Raw genomic sequence first — 27,757 nt, forward strand, 5'->3', positions numbered from 1 at the left:
TGGCGGGAGCGGTTGCTGCGTTCTCGTTGCGGGGTGAGGCCTCGCCCGGGGACCTTGCCTGCCGCCACCCCCACACTCCCTCCCCCGGCGGCGCGAACCCCGGCGGTCCCTCTCGGGACGCAGATAGACCGTGCAGAGCGGGCCACGTCCGCTGTGTACGGCCCTCGCGGTCTCCTCGGGGTTGTCCCGCTCCGTGACCCCTGAACGGGGAAGGCTGGTGGCCGGGACAGGCGGCGAGCTGGCGCTCTGCGGGCTGCTGCGGGCGGCGGGGCGCGCCAGTGCTGAGCCTCCGGGTGCCGGTCTCGGGTCGCCCGGCTCTCAGCCCCGTGCGGTCCGCTCCCGCGTCTGCGTCCGCGAGGCCGGGGTGCAGCCCGGCCGCGGTGCTTTTCCGCCTGCTGGGGGCCGGGAGCTGAGAAGGGGTGGGCATGGCCAGCGTCCCGCAGCTGTTGGACGACCTGTGCGAGGCCCTCCTGCCAGCCGCGAAGGCTCCCCTGGGCCAGCGCGGCGTGAGCCGGCAGAGGGCAAAGCAGAGCCTCAAGAGGGTGGCCTACAATGCCCTCTTCACGGGCCTTTTTCAAGACGAGACTCGCAGACTGCAGCCTGATCTCGCGAAGCTCCCCGTGAAGAACAAGGTCCTCATGCTGTCCTTCGACTTGAGAGTGGGCGGTCTGGGCACCGAGGCTGACCGTCTGGAGGAGCTGGTGGAGGAGCTCCTCGCGGCCCCTTGCGGTCCGCTGGTGGAGGTGGGGTCTGTTTTGGACCTCCTAGTGCAGCTGGCAGGGAGCGGCCCCCCTCAGGTGCTGCGGCGCAAGAGGGACTACTTCTGGAACAACAGGCACGTGGGGCGAAACGTGCCCTACGGCGGCTACGACTGCTACGACCTGAGTGTGTTTGAGTTGGACGTCCAGTCTTTGATCTCCAGGGAGGAGTACTTATGTCAGGACATGATCCAGAAGGCGCTTCAGGTGATGGAGGCGGCCCCAGGCACTGGCCTGCCCACCACGGGGCTCTTCTCATATGGGGATCCTTGCAGTGACAGGTTTGAGAGAGACACCCGGGTCTCGCTTTTCGGCGCCCTTGTGCACAGCCGCACATATGACATGGACGTGCGGCTGGACCTGCCCCCGGTGCCGGACAGTGCAGACCTCTCTGGATTGGCCATTAAGGTAGAGTGTGTGCTTTCCTGAGTCCAGCTCCCCAGCAGCTGGAAATGCCTCCTTTGACCTTCCCTTGGTCATGGTAAAGGTAGGGTAACACTCGAGTCCCTGTCACTTGGTGGCTGAGCTGTGGCGAGGCAGGGCTGCTGGAGTGGGCTTCACCTGGGTGGGCAAGGACCCCACTGCCCACCTGCAGGCCCGAGCAGCACGCTGCCTTTCATCTTCTGACGGGGCGTGTGGACAGGTCACTTACTCTGCTCTCTAGGGTTGCTGTTTTGATTACAAATTGACATTTGATTACAAGGGAGTAGCAAGTTCAGCCACCTGTCAGGTACTCAGCAGCCACACAGCGGAACCCTCGTACTGCGTGCACGGTTTTGTGTCCTTTCTTCCACCTGTAACGTGGGATATTTCCTACCTTAGTAAATCACTGTGGGTCTTTGTGTTTTGTGGCTTTATAAATGTTGCTGAAACATTTCAGTGCTATCATTACTCACTTATTCCCTTACTATGAAAAATTCTCACTATAACAAACTAAGTTTTTCTATTTACTATGTTTTTTTCATTTTTTATTCTTTTAATTTTTAAAGAATTTAAAGAATTTATTTGCTTATTTGAGAGTGCACGCACGAGTGTGGGGGCAGCGGGAGAAGCAGGCTGCGTGCTGAGCAGGGAGCCCGACATGGGGCTCGATCCCAAGACCCTGGGGAGTTAGGCAGATGCCTAATGGACTGAACGCCCCAGATGCCCCTACTATGATTTTTGTGTGCTGGGTTCCCCAAAATGGATTTTCACATTAGAACCATTTCATGAAAAATTCCGTTTTAAGTTATATTGATGCCTTTATGTGTCTTACGCAACTGGAAATTGATCATCTTACTTGGTCCCTTAAATGGTTCGGTGGGAGTGAAAACGTGGAGTAGCTACGTGCTTGGGAAAAGTAGAGGAAACGTTCTGCTGGGTGTTTCTTGGGGGGAGTCCAGGAATTCTGACCACACTTGGGTGAAATTTAGACCCAAAAGCATATGTGATGTTTCCTTCTCTCCTGTGGTCTCCAGGTTCCTCAGAGTGTGGATCAGTCTGACGATGAAGGGTTCCAGTCGGCATCTAATTTGACTCCTGACTCCCAGTCTGAACCAGGCATGACTCCAGACATCGACCTGTGGGACGCCGTGCTCACCTACGAGGCCAGCAAGCGGAGGTGCTGGGAGCAAGTTGGATGGTACGTAGGCCTTTGCCCCTAAACGCAGCCCTTCGCGCCCCCCCCCCCAAGGTGTGAACATGGCCTTTACTCAGGAGAGCTTAGGCCATTGTTTGTAGAGCAGCTATGGTGGGATGAAGAGCTGGGAAGTTTTAGTCAGGCTCATGTGTGGCCTGACCTGGGTCCCGGGAGGTGAGAGAGATGCTGAGGGGAAGGACTTGCAGGTGCCAGTAACTTCCGCAAATCAGAGAGTCCGTTGGCAAGGAGTGGTGTGATACCGTGAGGGCCCCCAGTCGGGCCCCAGTCGGAGCTGTGGAGGGCAGCCCCGCAGGCTGAGCAGTCAGGGCCAGGCACAGTCTTCACATCGAGGACTGACACTGGTGCTCTTTGGCGGACAAGTTCCAGTCATTGCAGTGCTCCCCTGGGCCCATCCGGGTCCAGAGGCCTCTGCACGGAGGACTCCCAGAGTCTATAAAGCGATGGTGTCCCTCAGAAGCTCCCAGATTGGGGCTGGAGGACACACATTTCCCACTATCTGCTCCTGGGACCCTCTTGTCCTATCTCATGTGCTGGCAGTTCTGTGGAAGACCACTTTGGGGAGCACGGGATGGAAGAGGCAGGGTTAGCAGGGGTACCCTTTGGAGCAGCACCTGGGGGCCAGCAGGGTCTCCCGAGGACGGACACGTGTTAGGGTGTAGACAAGTGCCAGTTGTGTTCGGGCACCGCTCCTGCTGGCGAGGTCATCTACACCCCCACCCCTGCAGTGGGTTCCTCCGCAGTGGATGGCCAGCTCCCCGCTTCCCTTCGCACCGCTGGTGGAGGTTGCCTTGTCTTTCCTGTCCTGCAACCTTTCTGTCTCGTGTGCACAAAGCAAGTCTAGCCATCCCACTTGCCGCTAACCCCTCACGTATCTCAAAAGTGGGCCAACAAGTTACCACTTTCTTTTGTATATATTTGCTTAGTGGTATTTCATTCATTAGTTCCTGCTTTTTAGGTAACTGTTTAGGAGATAGGATTGCTCACCAGACCTCTGTTCTTGCCTCCCCTCCCCTCCCCCAAGCACCATCCTCTGCCTGTTCTGGTGCAACCCTGATCCCACAGGGCCCTGAGCCATGAGGCTTTCTGTTCTAGATCATTTGGCAAGTCTTTGAACTTGTTTCAGTTTATAGCCAGCCATCTGCTGGTTTCCTACCATGGTCTCTGGCTAGTGAGCAGCTGGGGAGACTGCTGCCCTCCACAGCCTGAGCTGCCTGTCCGCCCTCAGCCCCAGGACCGTAACTGTCCTCCGAGAGCCTGGAGGACCCCTCTTGCTGCTTCAGCCTGAGCACCCACGTAGGTCTGAAGGCTGCCCTTCCTGCCGCTGGCCTTCCCTGCCGTTTCTCTGTGGCTGTGCTCATTCTGCGGGGGCGGGGGGGTTTGGTTTCATTATGTTCATGGCTGAGTTCTCCGGGGGGACAAGGGGAATTTGGTGTTTTCCTTCATGGGATTTTCTGCCTTCGCTCTGTTCCCAGAGGGTGCACACGTGGCCATAGTGGTGCTGGTGTTGACCCTGGAAGAGTGGGCGCAGGAGCAGCTGGGGGGTGAGAGATGGGATGGCACCTGAGGCGTACACCTGCCCTCAGCGACTCCCTCGAGGAATCTCAGAAGGACTTTGGATCCTGAGAGGCCTTTCCTCATGCTTTTCTCTCCCGAGGGAGTGAGGGCAGACGTCCGTGGTCTGGCCGCAGCCCACTTGCCAACCTGGACGCCTTGGAACTGGCTTGTCTGTCCCCCCCGCCCCTCCTTCATCCTCCACACAGTCGGTGCTGCCCTCCAGAGCCAGAGAGCCGAGCACGTCGTCACTCTGCCTGCAACACTTGTGGCTGCCCTGGGTCTGGGGCAAGGGCCAATCCTCCCGTGAAGTCCTCCCCGCGTCCCCCCAGCTCCACTCACACTGACTCTTTCCTCCTCTTGCTGCTCCCAGGGCAGGGCCTCTTGGAGCCCCGCCCCGCCCTGGGATCCCAGTCGGTGCTTCCTCCTGTTAGTCTGGTCCCTGGCACCTCCTCCGTGAGGCTGGGCGTGTCCTCCTTGCTGCTCCCCCTGCACTCACATACTTGCTGAATGAGGGGAAGGAGGATTGACGTGCATTGTCAATTAAAAAGGAGTTTTGATTTTTTTTTTTTTTTAAGATTTTATTTATTTGCGAGAGAGGGCCAGCTGGGGGGCTCAGTCAGTTAAGAAACTGCCTTCAGCTCAGGTCATGATTGCAGGGGCCCGGGATCGAGCCCCACATCGGGTTCCCTGCTCAGCGGGGAGCCTGCTTCTCTGCCCCCCCAATCCCCTCTCCCCCTGTTTCTTTTCTCTCTCTCTGTCTCTCAAATAAATAAAATCTTAAAAAAAAGGTTTTGTTTGCGAGAGAGAGCAGGAGCAGGGGGAGGGGCAGACGGAGAAGCAGACTCCCTGCTGAACAGGGAGCCTGATGCAGGACTTGATCAATGTGGGGTTTGATCCCAGGACCCCGAGATCATGACCTGAACTGAAGGCAGACGCTTCACCGCATGAATCCCCTAGGTGCCTCAGAAGGATTTTTGGTTTAATAGGTTCTGAGATGTATTGTTCTTGTATCTTGTGTCTCATGCCTGATGGGGATACAGACGTGCTGGTGGTCAGATGTGTGTCTTGATGTTAGACTGTCCTCAAGCTTGGAGCTGTTACCCCTTCAGGAAGTGACTTTTGTCTTTGAAGAATAAATGATACTCTTTGGACATGCAAGACCTAAAAATAAGGTTTTTGTTTTTTGTTTTGTGTAGAGGAAGGGAAAGGAGCTGGTTAGGTATTAAAAATGAGAAGAAAATTTTATTTATTTATTTTATTTTTTATTTTCCATTTTTTAAAAGATTTTATTTATTTATTTGATAGAGATCACAAGTAGGCAGAGAGGCAGGCAGAGAGAGAGGGAAGCAGGCTCCCCGCTGAGCAGAGAGCCCGATGCGGGGCTCGATCCCAGGACCCTGGGATCATGACCTGAGCCGAAGGCAGAGGCTTAACCCACTGAGCCACCCAGGCGCCCCAGAAGAAAAGTTTTAAAAGGGCTTGTGTTCCCTAAGCTCCCCTTATTAAGAAATTAGTTTTTTAGTGGATTTTAAAAAACAGCTCTTTTATGTTTTTCAGTACGGGTTGATGGTTTTCAAAGGAATGTTGAAAAAGTGATACTGGTTTTTTGGGCTGCTTTTGAATGATGTGGCTGTGAATTCCTAGCACAGCACCATGTGAGGCAGAGCCCCCGAGGCTGCCGTGTGCTGGGAGACACCTTCTGCAAGACCCAGCAGGCATGTTACATCCCAAAATTTGTGCGACTTTTTGTTTCTTGAAACTGAATAAAGGAGAGCTCATCAGGGTCCCCGGAGGGCCGGCAGGGGCTCTCACAGTCCGTTCCTGTTCTTTGTGCCCCGCCAGGAGGGAGCTGCTGCTGGGGCTGGGAGTCACCTGCTCCTGGGCCTGGTCCTGCTGGGGCGGCCCCGACCGGGAGCTCCCCCTGCTGGCCGCCTGGCGCCGTCCCGGAACGCAGGAGCGGCCAGTGCGCATAGCATGAGATTTGCCCTCACGCTTGTTTAGCACCTACGGTTTTCTCTGTGGCTTCTTTAACTTAGTATAATGTCTTCGAAGTTCAGCAGGTGTTAGTGTCCGTTCTGGGCCCGAGTCATCGTCCACTTTATGGACAGGCCATGTGTTGTTCACCCACTCGTCTGTCCGTGGACACCTGGGCTGCGTCCGCCTTTGGGCTGTTGTGAATCGTGCTGTTGTAGACACCGTGTGGTCGTCATGCTGAGGACCGGCCTGTGGCCCTGGGCACTGGGCAGGCGGGGGCGCTTCCTGCTGCTTCTGGTCTTCGTCTCTCTCTCCCCGGGCTTCTCTATATGTAGCTGAGGTGTCTGTGTCGCTCCGTCCGCTCAGTGCCCCCTCCTCTGTCTCCCACAGCCCCCCCGGCCACAGAGAGGAGCCGTACCTCACCGAGGCCGGAAGGGACACCTTCGACAGGTTCTGCAGGCTCCGCCACGGGGAGCTGCAGGTGCTTGGCGGGGGCCTGCTACAGGCCCCACCGCTTGTCCTGGTGAAGGAGTGTGAGCTGGTGAAGGACGCGCTGAACGTCCTGATCGGGGTCGCGTCGGCCACGTTTTCCCTCTGCCAGGTGAGCAAGCGCTGGCGTGCGGGGACAGCCCCGTCTCCGTTTGACAGCCCGCCGTCGGCCGGGCACTGTGCGGGGCAGACGGGAGCCCAGGGCAGTAAGTGGGCGGCTGGATGCCAGCCTCAGCGGTGGGCCGGGGGAGGACGCCGTAGGTCGCCGGGGAAGCTGGCTCCACGGCCTGCCTGGAGGACATGGCCACGGTCTTCTCGTTTCAGTTCTAAAAAGTACTCGTTTATGAACATCCTTCCAGAACTGAACAAAAGTGAGATGTTTTTTGCTATTGGTGGAACCATGGAAATGTGCTCCCTGTTTCCCTGGCCGTCCTCAAGAGGCCCCGAGTGGCCCTCTGAGCCTTCCCTGTGCTTGGCGGGACGCACATTCGGCCCCGGGGAGCACCTGCCGTGCAGGAAGGGGGCCCGCGGTTTGGACACGGTCGCTGGCTTTACTCAGTGCTGTGGGCTTCTCTCCTGGCCAGTGGGCGGGACTGGGCTCATTCTGAGCAGCAGCGGCCGTTTTTCTACCGTTTGCCCCTTGGCGGGCTCTCATGAAGTGAACGAATGTATTCACAAGCACGAAGCCTTTCCTGCGCACTCTGCGGCCTTCTCTCGGGTCAGCAGCCGTCTCTCCGGATCTTAAGCGTCGTTACAAAGTGGCTGTTCTTGAACTTGAGTATGTGCTCAGTGTGCGTCCTGGGGGTTGTCCCGGAGACAAGAGGTCCTGCTGACCCCTCAGGTGACTGACGGGGGTGCTGGGGTGAGGGCCACCCTCTGGAGACTTTCTAGAATGCCGTTTTGAGGCCTTGTACGAATGACCTTACTGTGGAAGCAACCCCCCTCCTTTTATTTTCAGTTTCAGTAAAATACACATAAGAGAAAATTTACCATCTTAATCACTTTTTTGGGGTAAGATTTATTCATTTTGAGAGAGAATGCACGTGTGTGTGTGCTTGTGAGCAGGCGGCGAGGGGCAGGTCGAGGGAATGATCCCTCACCAAGCGCCGAGCCCATCGTGGGCCCGAGCTCACGATCCTGCGAGTAGGACCTGAGCTGACACTGGAGTCAGACACCTGACTGCCCGCCCCACCCAGGTGCCCCCCACGTTTTTTTTTAAACCACTTTTAAGTATGCTGTTCAGTGGCATTGGCTACATTCCCAGTGTTGTGTGATCATCATCTTCCCAACCTGAACTTCCCAACCTCTGTCCCCATCACATACTCTCCCCCTGCAGCCCCCTCCCCGGCCCCGCCGTCTGCTCTGAGTCTGACCACTGTGGGTGCCTCCGGGAAGTGGGGCCAGACAGGACTGTCCTGTGTCTGGCTGGTTTCACTCAGCACTGCGTCCTCAGGGCCTCCCCAGGTCATGGCAGGTGTCCCCTGCTCCTTCCTTCCTTTCTTTTTTTTGTTAAGGTTTTCTTTCTTTATTTGACAGAGAGCGAGATCACAAGTAGATAGAGAAGCGGGCAGAGGGGCAGGGGAAGCAGGCTCCCCAGTGAGCAGAGAGCCCGATGTGGGGCTCGATCCCAGGACCCTGGGACCATGACCCGAGCCAAAGGCAGAGGCTTAACCCACTGAGCCACCCAGGCGCCCCACTACTGCTGTTTTATTTTTTTTTATTTTTTTTTTTTAAAGATTTTATTTAATTTTTTGACAGAGAGAGATCACAAGTAGGCAGAGGCAGGCAGAGAGAGAGAGAGGGAAGCAAGCTCTCCGCTGAGCAGAGAGCCCGATGTGGGACTCGATCACAGGACCCTGAGATCATGACCTGAGCCGAAGGCAGTGGCTTAACCCACTGAGCCACCCGGGCGCCCCACTACTGCTGTTTTAAACAGAAGTGGTGAAAGCTGACATTCCTGCCTCCCGTGTCCTAGGGAAAATCTTGTGGTCTTTGACTGTGGAGCGTGGTGCTAACCGTGGGCTTGTCATACGTGGGTTTTATCTTGAAGTGTGCTGGAATCTGTCAAATGCTTTCTTTGCACCAATTAAGGTAACACTATTTTTTCTTCATTCTATTGTGGTTTATAGCGTTATTGTTTTGTTTTTTTCCACTTCTCCAATGAGTATTTATCGTTAGCTGAGCTGTGATTCAGGATCCCAGGGTGGGGGTCAGTGGGCACACAGGTGGGAGATGGATGGAGGACAGAGGGGAGGGGTGCAGCTAGGTCCCACCTTCCCAGGAAACATGCCTCCTGCCTGGTGGTTGTCCCAGGCTGACACCCAGGATATGGTGCTGGTACGTTGCGCACGGAGATGTCTCCCCTTTAGTGGTCACGAAGTCCTGGAAGTTCCCGGTTTCGGTCTGGATGTCTTCTGCTGTGGTGCTGAAGCAGCTCGCAGACCAACGTGACCCTCGGTGAAGGCCGGACTGATGGATTCCTGGGTGCCGAGCCTCCCTTTCTTAATGTGCCGCAGGGCTTAATTTGTTAGTATTTTCTTTTTCACATTTATTTATTTCATTTTTGGGTGGGTGGCCAGGGAAAGCTGGAGACTCTCAAGCAGACTCCACGTCCAGGATGGTGCCCATGGGGGTCCATCGCACGACCCTGAAACCATGACCTGAGCCGAAACCAAGAGTCAGATGCTTCACCAGCTGAGCCACCCAGGCGCCCCGATTTGTTAGTATTTTGTCAGAGACTTTTTTTTTTTTTTAAGATTTTATTTATTTATTTGACAGACAGAGATCACAAGTAGGCAGAGAGGCAGGCAGAGAGAGAGGAGGAAGCAGGCTCCCTGCTGAGCAGAGAGCCCGATGCGGGGCTCGATCCCAGGACCCTGAGATCATGACCCGAGCCGAAGGCAGCGGCTTAACCCACTGAGCCACCCAGGCGCCCCATTTTGTCAGAGACTTTTACATTTATGTTCATAAGGGATGTTGGCCTGTAGTTTTCTGTTCTTATAGTGTCTGTCTCGCTTTGGAATCAGGGCAATACTGGCCTCTTAGAGCTGGGAAGTATTCCCCCCTTTTGGGTTTTGGAAGAGTTTGAGAACAATTGGTGTTAGTTCTTCAATTGTTTGGTAGAGTTCACTGATAACGCCCGTCTGGTCCCGAGCTCTTCTTTGTTGGGAGAGGTTTTTGTTTACTTAAATTTTTCTTTAAATTGCAATAAAACACACAAAACATTTATCATCTTTTTTTTTTTTAAAGATTTTATTTATTTTTTTGACAGAGATCACAAGTAGGCAGAGAGGCAGGCAGAGAGGAGAGGAGGAAGCAGGCTCCCTGCTGGGCAGAGAGCCGGATGAGGGGCTCGATCCCAGGACCCCAGGACCATGATCCGAGCCGAAGGCAGAGGCTTTAACCCACTGAGCCACCCAGGCGCCCCAGAACATTTATCATCTTAACGTGTTGGGAGGTGTTGTGTCTGTTGGAGCCTGTGGCTAGAGCTGCGTTGGCTGGGACGTCTGGGGCTTGTCCATTGGCCTGCCTGGCTCAGCCGCAGCCGTGTGTTACTGCCTTGGGGTGCCCTGTGGTGCCCCTGCGAGCCGAGCGACCAGATCCGGTGCCTGCGCTGCAGGTGTTCTGCGTGCACGGCTGTGCCGCATGGGAGGCGGTGTGTCCCTCTGCGCCCTCACCCGCAGTGGGCGTCACGTTCCGACGTGCACTCTGCAGTGTGGTCCTTGAGAAATCTGCCTTGTTTCTGCAGGCGTAGCTTCTGTTGCTGAGTGGGGGACGGTCGGGCTCTGCCTGGTGGCCGTCTGCTCTCCGCTCTCAGTGCTTCCTGTCTGTGCGTCGTGGTTTTGGGGACACTGCGCCGTGCTGAGGGGGTGGAGGGGGCAGCGATACCATGTTGGGTGCCTGACTCAGCAGCCTCTGTTCTGCCCTGTCCAGCCGGCCCAGACCTTCATGGTGAAGCGAGGTGTCCATGTGTCCGGAGCCTCTCCCGAGAGCGTCAGCAGCCTCCTCTCCGAGGTGGCCGAGTGTGGGACGCACTACGCACGTCTGAGCCAGTTCTCTCTGCAGCCTGTGCTGGACTCCTCGTGCGGCAAGGGCCTCGTGTTCCAGGTGTGGCCCTCTGCCTTGTGGCTGTCCCAGACCTTCCCGGGAACCTCAGAATTCTACCCCAGGACCACCTTTTGTTTCCTTAGCAACGTCTAAAAGCTGACAGTCACTCTTTGGGAACGGGGTCCCCCGGGATGATGTTTTAGCCCCGTGTCACTTACCTGCAGACCTGGGGAGCCCGTGTTTAGGCCGTGGGACAGAGGTGCAGCTGGCATTCGGGGCCAGGGCAGTACGGGGTGGGCGTGCACTGCCTGCTCCCCGCTCGGCCCTCAGGGAGTCACACCGTGTCCTCCCTTATTTGGGACACTGGGGTTCTAGGCCCTGGGGCTGAGCCATCTCTTCTGGAGAACCTTGCAGTCGGCCCATATGCCGGGTAGAGCACCCCCAACCCCGGGACAGCAGGTGTGGGCTGCTGGGAGGGACAGGCCTCCAGATGGGGCAGGAGCTTTGGGAGAACAGAGAAAACAGCAGCAGGGAGGCTGAGCAGAGGAGACAAGGTGCTGGGGCCCAGCGGGGGCACTTTGGGTCCCTTCACTTTGGGGCCCAGTGGCATTGCCTTTGGCTGACCTGATGAGGTTCAGGTGTGAGACGGCACAGGTCGGCTGGTGGAGGCAAGGAGGGAACCGACGAAGATGGGAGGGACCGCTGTGTGGGTCGGGGGACATGGCTGGTGGGTGAACTGACTTTTGTTCCGGAGCCTTCCGTGCAGACCTCCTGTGGAGATGGAGGCTGAGCTAGGGCCCCGTGGCTGTGGATGCGGCCCCGGACGCACGTGTGGTCGAGGCCCCGGTGGTTCGGAACTCCCCCTGGGACCCACAGTTCCAGGTTTCCCGGTGTAGCTGGTCTGGGCTCTGGGATTTCGTGAAGGGTCCTTGCTTCCAGCTGGGCGGGGGTCCCTGGGCACGACCCGGAGATGGTCGTTCCGCAAATGATGGAGCCCCAGGACCCACTCCAGTGGTGTCCTCCGAATTCTGCATGCCGCAGTGGCATCCCCGTGCGCGGCCACCCTGCCTCCAGCCCCTCTCCCTGCAGGCCTTCACCAGCGGCCTGAGGAGGTACCTACAGTACTATCGGGCCTGCGTCCTCTCCACCCCACCCACCCTGAGCCTCCTCACCGTTGGCTTTCTCTTCAAGAAACTGGGGCGGCAGCTCAGGTGAGCCCTGGCGGGGGGCCGCTGTAGGGCTTGCTGGGCTGCGAAGGGCTGGTGGGAACCGGGGCCCTTGCCCGCGACGGGCTCCCCGGGTGCTGTGTGCTGAGTATCTGTTGGTGGCCCTCTGTGGCAGGCCCTGTCTGGGGTTGGGGGCTCCTGCCTGAAAGGCACCCAGGGTCCCCACAGTCCTGGCTCCTGGTGCTCACGGGCCAGTGGGTAAACAGCGGGTGGAGTGGTGTGGTGGGTGCCCTTGGGAGAAGGGAGCATGGGGCCTGGGGGTGCTGGGGAGGGTGGTTCAGTGGGAGGGGACACCTCACGGGCAGAGGGGCTAGCGGTGGGGTGCAGGGGGGTGGCGGGGCAGGCGCACAGTGCTGTCTTGTGGACGTGGACTGCAGCAGGGTGGAGGCCGAGGGGTCTGGGCAGGGTCTGCCCAGTCAGCGAGTGAGAGGAGATGTCACTGGGCGGGACGCGGTAGGGTGCGACAGGTGCAGGGGAAGGGTCACAGACTCAGGGGCTCTGAGTCTTGTCCGAGCCTGAGAAGGGGGTGGGGGTGTACGGGGTGTGCAGGGAGGGGCCAGGCAGGAGGCTCTGGTCTGGAGTCCCTGTACTCTGTAAAGGCAGGCAGAAATGGGCCTGAGGGACATTCTGCTCCGGTGTCCCTGGACCTGGAGGTGCAGTGCATCTGCCCACCTGGTTTCATGCATCCTCTGCATCTAGGTACCTGGCCGAGCTCTGTGGCGTGGGCACTGTGCTCCCAGGTAGCGGCAGCGGGGAACCCAAGGCCGCCTTCCCCACCGTGAGTTCTGGTTCTTCCCAAGGGGTGGCCGGGTGGTGGGGCTGCTGCTGGGTGTCAGGGGCATGGGGTGAGTGCCCTAAACCTCCCCTTGCTGTCTCCAGGGGGTGAAGCTGCTCTCCTACCTGTACCAGGAAGCTCTGGATAATTGCAGCAACGAGCACTATCCCGTGCTGCTGTCCCTGCTGAAGACCAGCTGCGAGCCCTACACAAGGTGGGGCCCGCACAGACCGCGAACACCGCAGTCCCCTGCCGTGCAGACCGTGTACTCCATGCACCGTGTGAACCTGTGCAGAACATGTACCCCGCGCAGACCGCGAACCCTGTGCGGACCGTGCACCCTGTGCACCCCGCGTACCCCGAGCAGACTGCGTACCCTGTGCAGACCACGAACCCTGAGCAGACCATGAACCCTGTGCAAACCATGTACCCCATGCACCCTGCAAACCCTGCGTAGCCGTGAACCCCATGCAGACCATGTACTCCATGCACCCTGCGGAGACCGTGTACCCCATGCACCCTGCAAACCCCACGCAGACCGTGAACCCCATGCAGACCACGTACCCCGCGCAGACCATATACCCTGTGCACCCCGCGTACCCCGAGCAGACCATGAACCCCGTGGAGACCATGAACCCTGAGCCGACTGCGAACCCCACGCAGACTGTGTACCCCGTGCACCCCACATACCCCACGTACCCTACGCAGACCGCCTACCTCATGCAGACCATGTACCCTGTGCAGACCGTGAACCCTGCATAAACCGTGTACCCTGAGCACACCATGCACCCACCGCAGACCATGTACCCCATGCACCCAGTGAACCCTGCGCATACCGCGTACCGAGCACACTGCGCACCCATCGCAGACCGTGTACCCTGTGCACCCTGCGTACCCCATGCAGGCCGCGAACCCTGCGCAGACCACGTACCCCACGCGGACCGTGTACCCACCGCAGATGTACAACAGCAGTCTGTTGTCGCACACCTGCTAATGGTGGAGACTGTATGGGAGGAGGGGGGAGAACTGTGTGGGGAGGCAGGGCAGGAGGGGGTTGGGCTGTGGCCTTGGTCAAAATACACATGTGGCCGCCATGACCCTTCACTGTGGGCCCACCCGCTGTGGCAGGTTCATCCACGACTGGGTGTACAGTGGCGTCTTCAGAGATGTCTGCGGCGAGTTCATGATCCAGGTGAACCACGAGTACTTGGGCTTCAGAGGTAGGCGGTTGCTGGTGGCTGGGCTGGGCCTCTGCCATCATGTGGCTCAGGGCTAGTGCTCAACCCCGGCCGGCCATGTGTCCTGTCCCCAATTCAGATAAGTTTTACTGGACCCATGGCTATGTGCTCATTTCCAAAGAGGTGGAGGACTGCGTCCCCGTGTTCTTGAAGCACATTGCCCATGATGTGTACGTCTGCGGGAAGACCATCAACTTGCTGAAAGTCTGCTGCCCCCGGGTGAGGGGGCCCGCCCTCCTGTCCCTTTGTGTCTGTAGTTTGTGGTCAGCTCTCGTTTTCCCCTGAGTGTCACAGGCAGCTTCGTCGAGTCTCTGGGAGCTTGTGCAGAGACAGGACGAGAAGCAAAGGCATTTTGGAGGCCAAGGGGTGGTGGGCTCCTTCCATCCTTCCTCCTTTCTCCATGCAGGAAACTGCCCCAGTGGGACAGTTATGGGCCACATCCCCAGGAGGGTGGACCTGGTTTAGGGAGTCATGTCTTCGTGGCTTAGTGGGTTGGGGGAGAAGGGTTTGCCAGGCTCCAAAGAGGAGGCCTGGCAGCGGCCCACGTGTCGTCCATGGGGTGAAGAGCTGTGGAGTGGGGTGCAGGCGGGTTGCCCAGGATGGGGCTGGGAGGAGGCCTGTGGCTCATGGGGTCTCCCTGTGCTGGGCTGAGAATAGACCGAAGCTGCCAGGACATGGGGAGGGGCAGATGCTGGGGAGTGCACAGGCCGGGGCTCCCTGGGGAGGGAGCGGGTCTTGGGGGTGGCTGGCTGTGGGATGGGGTCTGTTCTGTCCGGGCTGAGCTCAAGGCCTGTGCCCAGGCCTGTAGCCCGCACTCCTCCAGTGAGGGAAGCCGAGAAGAGGTCTTCATGGCTTCTGGAGGGTCATTGGTGGGAGGCAGCCATGGCCTGGGCAGAGACCACACACAACCCATCTGGAGTGTCCTGGAGCCATGCCCCTCGGGTGAATGGACATTTCTGAGAAAGGGAGCTATCCCCACAGGTCACCGGGAACAGAGGCAGAGCTGGGCATGGGTCTGCATGTCACTGGCTCACCTCAGCTTTTCCCTCTTTGTAGCATTACCTCTGCTGGTCTGATGTCCCCGTCCCTCGGATCTCGGTGATTTTCTCCCCTGAGGAGTTGAAGGAGGTCGAGAGGGACTGTGCCATCTACGTGGGGCGGATGGAGAGGGTGGCACGCCACAGCTGCATCAGCAAGGAGGAGAAGGTGCTGGGCGCTGTGGGACCTCCCTCCCCTCTGAGGGTCTCGGGCTGATGGGGAGGCCGCCTCTGGTGTTCTGTGTCTGGGTAGGGTTATCTGGGTGGGGGACGCCTGGGCAGGGGCTGTCCTTTCCTCTCTGGGGCTGGCTGGGTGGTAGGCCCAGTCCTGGGCAGGAGGACCAGAGGTTCCCACACTCGGAGGCCTCTGAGCTCCTCTCTTGCTCGGAAGGGGCTGGCTGGTGTACCAGGACCTGAGCTTTGAGTGTTTTGCGTGCCCGGGGAGGGGTTTGATGGGAGGCCGTTTCTGGCCTGGCCCCCCAGGGGAGACCTGAGAGAACAAGGAGAACAAGGAGGGGTGGAGGCAGGGAGGGCCTGGTCCTCCATCCCTGTGGAGAAGCCCACCGCGAGCTCCTGCTCTCCTCCGGGTGGGTGCGTGCAGGCCTGGGGTCCCGGCCCAGATTGCTCGGGGCGGGGGGCTGCGTGTTGACTGCCGAGGCTTGTGGAGCCAGGGTGCTGCCCCTGGAGGGGCCTGTGTGGGGTCTGAGCAGCCCCTGCTCTGAGGCCGCCCTAGAGCGGGGGACAGAGAATTTGGATGTGTTGATAGATGGTCTTTTTCAGGAATTACGAATGGAAATTGCAAAGCAAGAATTGATTGTCCAGGCTCGGGAAGCAGCGTCCAGAGTCCTGCGAGCGCTCAGTGGTACGTGCGGCTCGGGTCACCCTCTGTGGCTCTGGGGCTGCCTGCGCAGTCACCTCACCACGCCGCACCCCTCATCTCCACAGATCGGCAGACCTCGGAACGCATGGCCTTGGACGCCCGGAAGCGAGAGCAGTTTCAGAGGCTGAAGGAGCAGTTTGTGCAGGACCAGGAGGTAGGCGGTGTGGCTGCTGGGGGTTGGGGCCCGCGGGGCCGCGTGTGGTGCCCCGTGCAGGGGTGCCAGGGGGCGGGGGCCCATGGGGTCCAGCTCTGACCCACGGGGCCACGTGTGGTGCCTCGTGCAGCGGCGCCGGGCAGCCCGGCAGGAGGCCCTGGATGATGACGCCGGCCGAGTGCGAGAGCTCTGCGACAGGGAGAGGCGGCTGAGGGCCCTGGAGGAGCAGCTGGAGAGGAAGGCGAGGTAGGCGGTCGCGGGTGAGGCGGCCACTCTGGGCTGTCCTGGCATGATCTCGTGAGGGTCGTCTTTGCATCTTGAAGATTCTCACGTGTGTGTGTGAAGAGTGGGTCCGAGCTCCCGCGTGCACCTGGGCTGAGGGCTTCAGGCAGCTCCGCCATGCGCAGTGTGCTCCCCTGTCCTCTGCGCGTCTCTTCGCGGTGGGTTAGTGTGGACTGGAGCCCAGACAGGGCACTCACGGTGGGTCTGTCTCTCCTGCTTGCCTGTCTCTTGTTTTTTTTCAAGTTCAACAACTCCTGTCCCTTTTCTTATTTTTAAGCCTCTGGTGAGCCTGACGCTAGATGGACGGGGCATTTGTCCAGCCCAGTGTCCAGGAGGCTGTCTCATGGTGCCTTTACCTTGCCCCGCCCTCCCTTGCGTCTCCTGTAACCCGGCAGCAGAGCCGGCCTCTCCCAGGGGCACCTTTGTGGGGGGCTGTCTCTTCCTGCCTCTTCTCTCAGGACCACAGTCATCCTGACCTTAGATACTGTTCACGGAGCACGTGTCGTGTGTGTGCACCTGGGCACGTGTGCGCCTCTGTGCGTGTGGGGTGGATGTTCTTCTGTCGCCGATGGGAGACAACAAAGTGCAGGGCCGTGTCCCTGGTCTGGGACATCCGAGTGGGAATGAGCCCGCCCAGGTCTGACCCTGTTCCCTGCTGGTGAAAGGACCAGAATTGCCGGGAGTAACGTGCAGGGAGAGCTGCCAGGGAAGCAGATGCGGCGTTTGCCTTATGCTCTCTGTACCCTTGGGCACTTGTCTTTAGTTCAGTAGAATAGGAAGGTACCTCTCGTACGGGGGGCCTGGCAGCCCTGGGCCTCCTGCCTGTCCTCTTGCTTCCGACCGTGTAGCGGCTCATTCTGGTGTTTGCTCAGCAGATGTCAGCTGAGCCCGGGCTAGGCACCTGTCCTCCGGGGTCCTGGTCTGGTGGGCAGAAACACGTGCCCAGCGAGGCCCCTGCAGGTGCAGTAGGGGGCCCCACCGGGGACCAGCTGCTGGCCTGGGAAGGTGCCGAGGGCCTCTGCCGTGGAGAGCCACCCTAGCCCGTGGGGTACCAGCTGGACAGTGTCGGGCGACCGTGGCAGCTGGGTCTCTCTGGGTGTGGCTTTAGGCAGGCGCTGGTTGACCATTATAGCAAGTTGTCGGCAGAAGCTGCTCGCCGAGAGCAGAAGGCGCTGTGGAAGATCCAGAGGCGCCGCCTGGCAAGCGCGCGGCTTCGTTTCCTCGTGGAGGATCAGGAGCACATTCAGGTATTGCTGCTTTCGCATGGGAGCTCTTCCCTGGGCTTCGGCGGTCTCGGAACCCTTGAGTGCATGCGGACCTGGGTTCTGGGAAAGAGTTGGCAACTCTGCCCAGGGACGTCGGGACTGGGAGGAGGCCGTGCTGGCGCCGGACGGCGGGCAGCTCAGGGTGCTCTCTGTAGGCCCAGGCTCTTCTCGTCTCCGTGCTGTGGCCCGTTTGGGCAGTTGGGAGCCGTGGCTTCTGTGTGTTGGGAGCCGAGGCTTTGGGTTGGATGGTGCAGGGCTGGGTGCTCACCACTGTTCGCTGCATTTCAGGGGATGCTGAAGGACGTGTCTGAGGGGAAGGCCCTGGAGCCCCTGGCTGTCCTCCCTGTTGCTGGCTCCCAGGTGAGCTGGGGGCAGGGTTCGGGTGCAGGGCACGGGGTTGGGAACTGGATGCCTCACGTCTGCACTGGCTGTTCCAGCAGTTCCCGGCTCCATGAGCTTTGGTGCTGGTTGCAGAACCGAGCTTGGGAGACTGACACCCACTTGTGTTTCAGACTTTGTCTTTGGGCTGTGAGCACCCCGCCGGTGGCAGCAGCTCCGACTCCGGGTGTGCAGAGCCGCGGCATGTGGCTGCCTGGGACCGCCCGAATGTGGGGACGCTGGAGCAAGTCAGGCCACCAGCTGCAGGGGCCTGCGGCTTGGGGCCAGGAGCTGAGCCGCGGCCGGGGTCGGGGGCCGGGCCGGGGCCGTTCTCCGAGGGCCTCAGCATCCAAGACTTCCTGCCCAGAGCCCGGGAGGCCGAGCCGCCTGCGCATGCCGGTGTGGCCCCTGTCCTGGAGGAGGCGTTACAAACCATCGGCTCCGACCTGCCTCCCTCGGCTCCATCTGATGTGGTGGCCACAGGGCCTGCTGGGCCACAGGAGTATGATTTCAGAACCATCCTGAGGCCCGCTGTGGCCCCCTTGGCTTCCCCAGGGTCCCTGCAGACTGTAGGAGGTGGCTTGAGCAATGAGGGGCAACAGCTGTGGCGGGACAGTGTCACACAGCCAGAGGACACAGGTGTCCCAGATAGACACGTGGCTCTGCCTCACCCCCACCCCGCTGGGCACACCGTCCCCCAGGAAGGGAGCAGTCAGGCCATGGGGCAGCTCCTTGAGCATGTGTCAGAGGGCAGCGTTCCCATAGGCGGCTGTACTTCTGGGATGGCCCCCTCTCGACCACGGTGGAACGTCCATGGACACGTGTCTGATGCCAGCATCAAGGTGGGGGAGAACGTGTGGGATGTGGCCCCCTCCCGACCGCGGTGGAATGTCCACGGACACGTGTCTCAGTCCCACGTGGCGCTGAGTGCACTCTCTGGGCAAGGCCAGCCTAATATGCCCAGGCCCTGCCAGAGCCTCACTGACCAGGTGTCCCAGTCGGGTCTCAGTCTGGGAGCACAGAGTCCCGTCTGTGAGCATGAGCCACGACTGCCTGCAGAGACGGCTGGTTCCAGTGGTGGGGAGCCACATGGCCTCCAGGCTTTGCCGTCCGCAGTGGCTGCATCTGGGGACCTGGGTGATGGTATCCCTGAAGAGCCAGGTCAGTGGGACCCCTACAGCTCCCCTATCACTGGTGGCATCTGTGGGCCCAGGAGGGGTCTGGGCAGGGAGTCTGCAGCCCTGGGGACCTGGGAGGTCCCACTGTGGAGGGGCACTTGGCCCTCATACTGCTCCTGCCCCACTTGTGTTGCTTAGGACCGGGACCGGGTAGGGACACGGAGGACCTCTCTCCAAGTCACCCTCCAAGCTCACAGGTGAGGACAGATGGGGTTAGGGGTCTGGCCTGCCAGGATGGGGCTGCACGTAGGGGATCCCGCTGTCCCTTTCCTTCCTAGGATGACGTGGCGGCCCAGAGCAGCCCCGGCCTTGGTGAGGAGGCGGCCGCGGCCCAGCGCTGGGGCCAGGAGCAGGCCTACCTAGCGGGTCTGGCAGAGCAGTACGGGCTGGAGCAGTACCCGGACAGCTATGAGGCCATGTGTGAGTGGCCGGTCGCTGTGGCGGGCAGGCGGGCAGGTGGAAGCCCAGCGTGTCCCCTGTGCTGAACGGTCATCTGCCATCCTATAGCAGAGCCTCCTGTTGCCCACCTCCTACACCATGGGCTTCCCCGGGCCTTCGCCCTCCCGGAGGACCCCCGCGTCCCATCGGACGCGGATGAGACCGCGGTGCAGCTGAGCGAGCTCCTGCCGCTGCCTGTGCTCATGAAGCACTCCATCAGCGCCCCGCTGGCCGCGCAGTGAGTGCCCACCCCTGCCCTGCCCGCCCTGCCCGCCCCGCGCCCCACTGCCCCTGACCCTGACCCCCTCCGGCCAGCGTCTCGTTGGTGAACAAGGCCGCCGTGGACTACTTCTTCGTGGAGCTGCGGCTGGAGGCGCACTTCGAGGCGCTGCGGCATTTCCTGCTCATGGAGGACGGCGAGTTCGCACAGTCGCTCAGCGACCTGCTCTTTGAGAAGGTAACCGTGGGGCGCGGCGCGGGCATGGCTGCCGGCCCCGGTGCCGGGACTCCCTTAGGACGCCTATGCCCTCTCCTGCCTCAGCTGGGGGCGGGCCAGACGCCTGGGGAGCTGCTCAACCCACTGGTGCTCAACTCCGTGCTCAGCAAGGCCCTGCGGTACAGCCTGCACGGCGACACGCCGCACGCCGCCAACCTCTCCTTTGCCCTCAAGTTCCTGCCCGAGGCCTTCGCCCCCAATGCGCCCGATGTGCTGAGCTGCCTGGAGCTCAGGTACAAGGTCAGCAGGGCCTGGCTGAGTGGCGGTGGGGGGGGGGGTCCCCGCAGGGGTGTGCTGAGCTGGCTTCGCCCGCAGGTCGACTGGCCCCTGAACGTGGTGCTCACTGAGGGCTGCCTGAGCAGGTACAGCGGCATCTTCTCCTTCCTGCTGCAGCTCAAGCTCATGATGTGGACGCTCAAGGACGTCTGCTTCCACCTGAAGCGCGCAGGTGAGGCGGCCCGAGCCCGGCTCGTCCTGGGCTGCGCGCGCACGCCTGACCCCGCCCCCACCCCCCCAGCTTTGGTGAGCCCCGCGCGCGCACGCCTGACCCCGCCCCCACCCCCCCCCCCCTCCCCCGCAGCTCTGGTGAGCCGCGCGGCCGGCTCCGTGCAGTTCCGCCAGCTGCAGCTCTTCAAGCACGAGATGCAGCACTTTGTCAAGGTCACGCAGGGCTACATCGCCAACCAGATCCTGCACGTCACCTGGTGCGAGTTCCGGGCCCGGCTGGCGCAGGTGGGCGACCTCGAGGACATCCAGCGCGCGCACGCCGAGTACCTGCACAAGGCCGTGTTCCGGTGAGTCGGGCGCCCGGGGCACCTCTGCGCGTGCGCGTCCGGGGCCCGGGCGCCCCTCACCGGCGGCCGCGCGCTTCCGCAGGGGCCTGCTGACCGAGAAGGCCGCGCCGGTCATGAACGTCATCCACAGCATCTTCAGCCTCGTGCTCAAGTTCCGCAGCCAGCTCATCTCCCAGCCCTGGGTCCCTGCCAGCGGCCCCCGGGGCGCAGAGCACCCCAACTTCGCCCTCATGCAGCAGTCCTACAGCACCTTTAAGTACTACTCCCACTTCCTCTTTAAAGGTGACTGTCCCCCAGGGCCAGGAGGGCTTGGGGACAGCGGGGCAGGAGCCCGGAGGTGGGCCTGGCTGAGCTGCTCCCGTCCCTCCAGTGGTGACCAAGCTGGTGAACCGAGGCTACCAGCCCCACCTGGAGGACTTCCTGCTGCGCATCAACTTCAACAACTACTACCAGGACGCCTGAGGCTGTGCAACACAGGTGTGTTCTGGCGCCCCCCCCCCCCCCCCCCCCCTCCCCAGCCCCCCCCATCACCTCTTCCCCAGGCGGCCGGGCCAGGGGCAGAGCCACCAAGAGATGCGCCAGGGAAGCTGCTGGTTTATTTGGGGGCTGTGTCTCCCCAGTAGGCAGGAGCCACGCCGTGGCCTGCGGTTGAGTGGCCTAAGGCCAGCGAGGTGGGCTGGGGCTGCTCTGCCCCTTCCCCGCTGGCCGCTTCCCTCCGCTGAGCTCCTGTCCTTGCACAAAGCGGCTTTGATAGGGAGCGCACCGAGCACGGGCTGGGCTGCTGAGTCTGCGTCAGACAGAGACGGGTCAGGTCCTGACTGGACGTCTCGGCCATCATGGAGAGACGGGCTGGGGTGCCCACGGGGTGTGCGCCGCCTCAAGGACTCGGTGGGACTCGGGGCCTCGGGACTCCGCGTGTGGAGGCCTCCGAGGCCGTTACGAGGATCACGTCACGCACAGTTCGGCCGCCCACAGCGGGGGCTTGCTGCTGTAGGAGTTCCCCCCGCTGTCTGCCCCGGTGGCCCCCGGGGCCTCGGTGGGCTCCCCGTCCCTGTGGTACGGGGTTTCCAGAAGCTTCAGCACCCGCCGCACCTGGAGAAGAGCAAGGAGAGGAGTTTTAGGGACTGCCCCTCGCTCCCGGGGCCACCGCCTGCTGCGGGACCCAAGCATGGAGGAGGGACGGGTGTGCGCTTGCCTCTGAGAAGTCTCCGTTCTCGGCGGCCTCGATGGCATTCTGGGCGATGTAGTTCCGCAGGACGTACTTGGGGTTGTTGGCGTGCATGACGCGTGTGCGCTCGGCCTGCCAGGCGTCCTGGTCGCTCACGCCCTCCCTGTCCTTCTCCAGCCGGGCTCTGGAATCATCCAGGTTCATTTTTCCAGTGAACCCCCCCCACCCCTCCTTCGTTCGGTTCCTCGCGCGGGGGTCGCTGGCCCCGGCCCCCACGGCCTCACCCGTACTCCTGGAGCCAGCCGGTCCAGTGGGCCCTGTTCTTGCTCAGCAGCTCCGCCGGGGTCAGCTGCTGCAGCCGTGACTGCTGCTCCATGCGCTCCAGCTCCTCCGTGACGCTTGCCCGCGTGCCCATGAGCGCGAACAGCTGAGGGTTGGACTGTGCCAGCATCAGCATCATGGAGAGCTGCCTGTGCAGAGGGGCAGCATGAGGCCTGGCCCCGCCCCTGGCCGCAGGCTGTGTCCTGAGGCCACTGGGCACCTGGAAGACGGCCATCGGGGCCCAGGCGAGGTGGTGGTGGCTTTAGCAGCTCCGCAGGGCCGCTGCTGACTGCCCCGGGGCGGGGGCTGACCCCGGCCCCACGGGCGAGGCAGCCGTCCACCCCCACTCTCCAGCGGCCCTTGCAGGTCTTGGGACATGGGCGCCCCGAGAGGAAGTGCCGCGGGCTAACTTGCAGGCCCCCAGGGTGCGTGGGGCACCTGCTTAGCGCTGGAGGGGGGGGTCACTGCTGTGCACTTCTCCACAGCGGCCCCAAGGCTGGGTCCTTCCCCACTCGCAGAAGGCCGGGGGGTGGGGCGGGCAAGGCCAATCCCCCTTCCCCGGTCCTGCTAGCCTGTCCTCACCGCACTGCTGCACTAAATTCTCTCACACCACGGGCTGCTGTCTTGTTTATCAAAACCCAGACACTGCGCTTCCCACGTGCTGCTGAGTGCAGGCTTGGGTGCCGTCTGCTCTTCCTGGCGGGAGGCGGCGCAGAAAAGCCTGGTCCAGCTGCGGCCTGAGGGCCCTGGGGCTCTTCCTGGCACACTAGAGAGCCACTCTGGGAAGCTGCTCCCTGGCCTGTGCCACTGGCCTCCCCCAGTGGTGACAGCACTGCTGGCCTTCCCTCTGACCAGCGGGCCTCAGCGCTGCTGACACGGGGGCCTGACCGCCCCCTCCCGGGTGCCCCAGCATGCTCTGCTCTTAACAGTCGTCTCCTTCTGGAGGCAAATTCCAAGGAAGTGAGACCTGGGTACCCACCGGGGATCCATCTGGGGTCGGAAGGCGAGCTTCAGCTCCTCTAAGGAAGCGCACTGTGCGGTGAGCGCGGCCAGGAATGCAGGCAGGCCCAGGGGCTCCGGCCCCACTGGGAAGGAGCTCAGCAAGTGGAAGGTATTTGTGAAGTCGGCCCCTGGAACACGCCGCTGCTCAGGGTGCTGTCACACCAAGTGTGGATGCCTCGCCAGGCCCATGGGCTCCTGACCCTTCCCTCCAGCCTCCGCCTCGGCAATGCCCGCCCCCAGCCCACCACCCAGCCCGGCCACCACTCTGACCCTGGCAAGTCACTGTAAGTTTGTTCCTTTATCCGTGAATCAGGTAAATATGGCAAAGGCACCGAGGTCAGCCTCTGGCCACCCCCGCTGTGGTCACCATCCTCACTGCCTGCTTGGTGTGGCAGAGCATCGAGGACAAGCCCCTGACGCATGTCCAGACACACAGGCTCAACATACAGCAGGTGCTGGAGGTCCTCGGCCGGACTTGTTAAACACAACCACTGTCAACCCGGGAGAACGTCCTGGAGACAGACACAGAAGGAAACAAGAAGGGACCAGGCAGTGCGGACACAAAGCCGTCGCGGAGAAAACGAGGGGTGAAAATGGTGAGGACACAGATAACGACCGAAGTCCTCAGCAGCAAGGACTTTAAGTGGATTCGTTGCCAAACAAGATCGGCAGCTCGAACTAAAAAAACGTAATTTCAGCTTGTCCGGTCCAAAGAGAAGGGACAGGAAAAGTAGCCCAGGCAGACCGGAAGCTGCGGAGCGGGGTCGCCGCTGCCGGCCCGCCCGTTCACCCAGAAGGTGTCCCGGCTACAGACATACAAACCGAGCGCTCGCGGAACGGAAGGAGAATGGAGGTTCCCGGGAGCTAGAGGCTTCAGTGCCCCGCCCTGGATAACGGATGGAACGTCCCCACGGCAGACCGACGAGGACCTTGGACGCGGTCAGGCCACTCTGTCGGACAGACAGACATCTGTCTTCCCAAGGGCACCGGGGACGCTCTCGAGGACAGACCGCACGTTCAGCCATAAAGCAAGTCAACCTGCGTGAGAGACTGGCGTCTTCTCCAACCACGACGGGACGGAGACAACGCACAAAGAGAAGGAGAACCAGAGATTCCCCAGAGACTGAAGATTAACCAGGGGGTCCAAAAAGAAATCCCAAGGGAAATCAGAAAATACTTAGGGGCAGGAGAATGTGGAGACGTAAGTACTGAATTCGACAGGTCGCCACGAAAGCAGTGGTTGGGCGGGAACTTAGCGGTGCTGATCACCGACGGCGGAAGAGCACGAGGAGAAAAGGTAACTTGCAGCCGTGGGGTGATGGACGTCGATGGTTCTGTGACCCCGACAGAGTGAATTGCGTACCCCTGACACTGTTCCAGGTCGGTTCCTCTCAAAGGGAAAAAAGCCTCGGCCAATAACTTAACCTTACACCTAAGGCGCTAGAAAGAGAACACGAAGACGACGGCTGGCCGACAGCAAGGGAACAGAGGGTACAGCAGAGTTACACGAAACAACAAAAAAGCAGAAGTCACTGAAACCCAGAGTTGTTGATTCTTTGAAAAGATCAAGAAGATGGACATTTTTGGTTATAGGCAAGTAACTAAGATCGGGAACGGGAGTGGGGCTGTGACCGCCCATCACGGAGAAACGGCTGTAGGAGACCGGGTGACTCCTTGCTGATGCGCCCGACGCGCAGATGAAGCGGCCGAGGCCCTGAAACGCCGTCTGCCAAGACGGACTCAGAAGACACAAAATCCGGGAAGTCTTGAGGCGAGTGAGGACACTGGGCAATCAGAACCTCCCGGCAGAGACAACGGCAGGACCAGCGGCCTCACCGCTGAGCTCTGCTGAACGGGGGGGTGATCCCCAGTTCTTCCCAAGCTTCTGGAACAGGAGGGAACATTTCCAAACTCATGAGAGCAGCGTCGCCTGGATACCAGAGCAGAGACACCGCAGACCAGCACCCGGGCAAGGACGGTGGTGGCCTCCGACAGGGTCTGTGCCCTCGCTCCCTCTCGGTCCCCCACCGGGGAAGGAGGCCTTCAGCAGCAACCCGACCGCACGGCAGCCTGACCTCCGCCCTCCAGCCTCCAGAACCGCGAGACATCAGCGCCTGCTGGGCAAGCTGCCGCGCTCCCCTGCGACGGTTTGACCTAAGACAGGACACGACGGGAGGAGGACGGCCACGTGCTCCTCTCAGCCACGCACAGTGGTAAAAACAAACAGGGACAGAAGGACACGTCCTCGGTTTCGTAAAAGCCACAGTTTGGGGAAGGAGAAAGAGCACTCCCGAGAGCTGGAGGGACGCGCACATGGATGCTTCTGCTCGCGCGGTGCTGGGAGAACCGAGGGCAGGGACTCAAACGGATGTCCGTACGTCTGTCTCCGTGGTGCCGTTACCCACGCAGGCCAAGGGGAAGACATCCCACGGCACGTGCACCAGCGATGATGGAGGAGGGACGTGTGGTCCGTCCACACCGTGGGCTTTCACTCAGCCCTGAGAGACCCAGAAGGCCGACACCCACCACACCATCTGGGGCCTTGGGGACGCTGTCCTCGGCGCGGTCATGGGACAGACCCTGCATGGGCCCGTATCACCGAGGGCCCCGCGTTGAGTCAGATTCAGAGACAGACGCTGGAATGGGGCTGCCAGGGGCGCGGGAAGCGGAGGAAATGAGGACAGGGTGTCTGTGTGGGGAGACGGGCGGGGGCAATGGGTGCCCAGCGGGGTGAATGGGCCTGCTGCCCCCAAACCCCACACCCCACACCGCATGGTTGAAACAGCCGACTCTGTGCTGTGTCTAGTTCACGGACAAACGCCGAGGCACCGGCCCTCACTCACCCGTCAGGTGCATGGTCTCCAGGAGCCTGGCCACCAGCGCCCCGTCGTCGGGCAGCTCCGTGCGCACCAGGCCCAGCTTCCTGCGCATCTTCTGCAGGTAGTGGCCGCGGAACTCGGCGTCGAACTCCTCGGCCAGGATGGCCTCCCCCTGCTCGCGGGGCAGCTCGGGCTCCAGCGCCTCCGCCAGCTTCTGCAGGTTCCACTTGCAGACCTCGGGCTGCTTGCTGTATGCGTAGCGCCCCGCGCTGTCCGAGGCGTTGCACACGTGGTCGGGGTCGTACCTGCCACACGGGGCGAGGGGACCCCCGCGGGCGGTGAGGCAGGCCTCATCTGCAGGGCCACCGGCCCCCTGCCCGGTTGGGGTGCTGGTCTGAGCAGTTCAGGTCCAGGTGCCGCAGCCACAGACGCCCGCCCGCTCAGTCAGCAGCAGAGTGGCACGGCCTCCCCTGGCTGGCTCTGGCCCGCAGCCCTCTGCCTGCTCCCGCTCGGGCCCCCGGGGCCATTTCCAATCCCGGAACCTTCCGGGGGATTTCTGCCGCTGGGAAGGGCTGACCAGGCGTTTCCAAACAGGACAGGGAGAACGGCAGCCCCACACCTGCAGGCCACCCCAGCGGCCCCGCACGGCTCACCTGTCCAGGAAGCCGAAGGGCCCGTAGTCGATGGTGAGCCCCACGATGCTCATGTTGTCCGTGTTGAGCACGCCGTGGCAGAAGCCCACACACTGCCACGCCGCCACCATCCGGGCCGTGCGGCGGGTCACCTGAAGCAGGACGGATGCACGATGCCCCCTGCCACGCCCCTCCCTCCCTGAGGACAGCTCTGCTGCCAGCGACTCCTCCCTCAGCTCTGCCCTCCGGGCGCACACTCAGCCGTGGGGCACGGGAGAGAAGGAAGAGCACTTCGGATGAGCGCACACATGTGGGCTCCAGTTTCCACTTACCCCATCTGTCTCTCTCGTATACTAATTTGGGCTTTTATCCATGAAACCAGAAACACCAGGAAGCCTTGACCATCCCCACGACTCCAGCCCAGGAGGACAACCGGGTGCAAACAGGGAGGTCACCACACGAGCCAGCAAAACCTGCGCTGGGTCCAGGCCGCTACACCCGGGGCCCCACTGTGACTGTGTCCCAACAGCACCCAGGCTCCCCTGCAGCGGAGTCCTCCCCCACCCTGTTTCCCCACTGGGCCTGGCGGGGGCACACAGCACCTCCAGTGCCACTGAGACACAGTGATCCTTGGGTGTGTCCGAGAACCCCGACCCTCCATGCAGCATTCCCAAGAAGTCGGTCCTGCTCAACGCCCACGAGAGGTGACAGGCTTTGGGACAGGGGAGGGACTCAGAAGGGCAGGGACATCAAGAGAGAACCTCTGTCCATCAGCCAAGCAGACCGAGTCGCACCAGCAGGCGGGACGCCGGCAGCGCCGTGCACGGCCGCCCCCTACCTCCCGGAAGAAGGCGGCGTTCCTCTGCGTGCGGTCCTCGGCGTGTGCCGCCTGGATCTCGGGATAGAACGAGCTGATCACGTAGTCGAGCATTTGCGCTCGGATATCATTTCTCCCCACGCTGGGGCCCTCGCGCCCGGTGTGCTCATCTGCAGACTTAAAGATCTCAAAGGATCCGAACCTGGAGGGAAGACCCGCGTTTGTACCGGGTTAGACTCGGCTCTAGCCTCCAGTGACAGGCAGAAGCCTGCTGCTAGGCCTTGAGGCCAAGGCCGGGGACGACACCCAGATTAAAACAAAAGCAAGGAAAGCGTAACTAGTCTTGGAGCGACACACGCAGACCCGTTCTGCTTTTGGCCAACACCACGTGTGCCT

At 61.1% G+C, this 27,757-nt stretch overlaps 2 protein-coding genes across 4 annotated transcripts in view; one reads left to right on the forward strand and one right to left on the reverse strand.

The window, feature by feature from the left end:
* Positions 1-22,048, forward strand: LOC111157545 (tubulin gamma complex associated protein 6). 3 transcript variants are annotated; one of them, XM_022519048.1, is made up of 26 exons: positions 1-1,166; positions 2,216-2,379; positions 6,316-6,526; positions 10,348-10,521; positions 11,551-11,672; positions 12,387-12,465; positions 12,567-12,676; positions 13,591-13,682; positions 13,780-13,919; positions 14,757-14,906; positions 15,518-15,599; positions 15,683-15,771; positions 15,902-16,017; positions 17,162-17,300; positions 17,607-17,678; positions 17,831-18,857; positions 19,013-19,071; positions 19,153-19,294; positions 19,382-19,550; positions 19,628-19,769; positions 19,854-20,048; positions 20,124-20,256; positions 20,389-20,602; positions 20,685-20,884; positions 20,973-21,079; positions 21,948-22,048. In XM_022519048.1, exons 1-25 carry the CDS (start codon positions 426-428, stop codon positions 21,062-21,064), a joined length of 4,854 nt encoding a protein of 1,617 aa, XP_022374756.1. In that variant the 5' UTR covers positions 1-425; the 3' UTR covers positions 21,065-21,079; positions 21,948-22,048. The 3 variants fall into 3 exon arrangements, with proteins under 3 accessions (XP_022374756.1, XP_022374757.1, XP_022374758.1); XM_022519049.1 differs by lacking the exon at positions 21,948-22,048 and having other exon boundaries at positions 20,202-20,256; positions 20,973-21,093; XM_022519050.1 differs by lacking the exons at positions 20,685-20,884; positions 20,973-21,079; positions 21,948-22,048 and having other exon boundaries at positions 19,854-20,041; positions 20,202-20,256; positions 20,389-20,451.
* Positions 21,179-27,757, reverse strand: part of LOC111157546 (selenoprotein O) — a 12,357-nt gene continuing 5,778 nt past the window's right edge. Inside the window, exons 3-9 of the mRNA XM_022519051.1 lie at positions 27,383-27,563; positions 26,566-26,696; positions 25,937-26,217; positions 23,071-23,221; positions 22,055-22,240; positions 21,798-21,954; positions 21,179-21,694 (exon numbers count right to left, since the gene is read on the reverse strand). Of these exons, the coding sequence (XP_022374759.1) occupies positions 21,539-21,694; positions 21,798-21,954; positions 22,055-22,240; positions 23,071-23,221; positions 25,937-26,217; positions 26,566-26,696; positions 27,383-27,563 (1,243 nt within the window). The 3' untranslated portion in view covers positions 21,179-21,538. The remainder of the gene's footprint in view (positions 21,695-21,797; positions 21,955-22,054; positions 22,241-23,070; positions 23,222-25,936; positions 26,218-26,565; positions 26,697-27,382; positions 27,564-27,757) is intronic.

This window comes from Enhydra lutris, unplaced genomic scaffold (assembly GCF_002288905.1).
Source record: "Enhydra lutris kenyoni isolate GAN:26980312 unplaced genomic scaffold, ASM228890v2 scaffoldscaffold55, whole genome shotgun sequence".
Taxonomy (NCBI): Eukaryota; Metazoa; Chordata; class Mammalia; order Carnivora; family Mustelidae; genus Enhydra; species Enhydra lutris.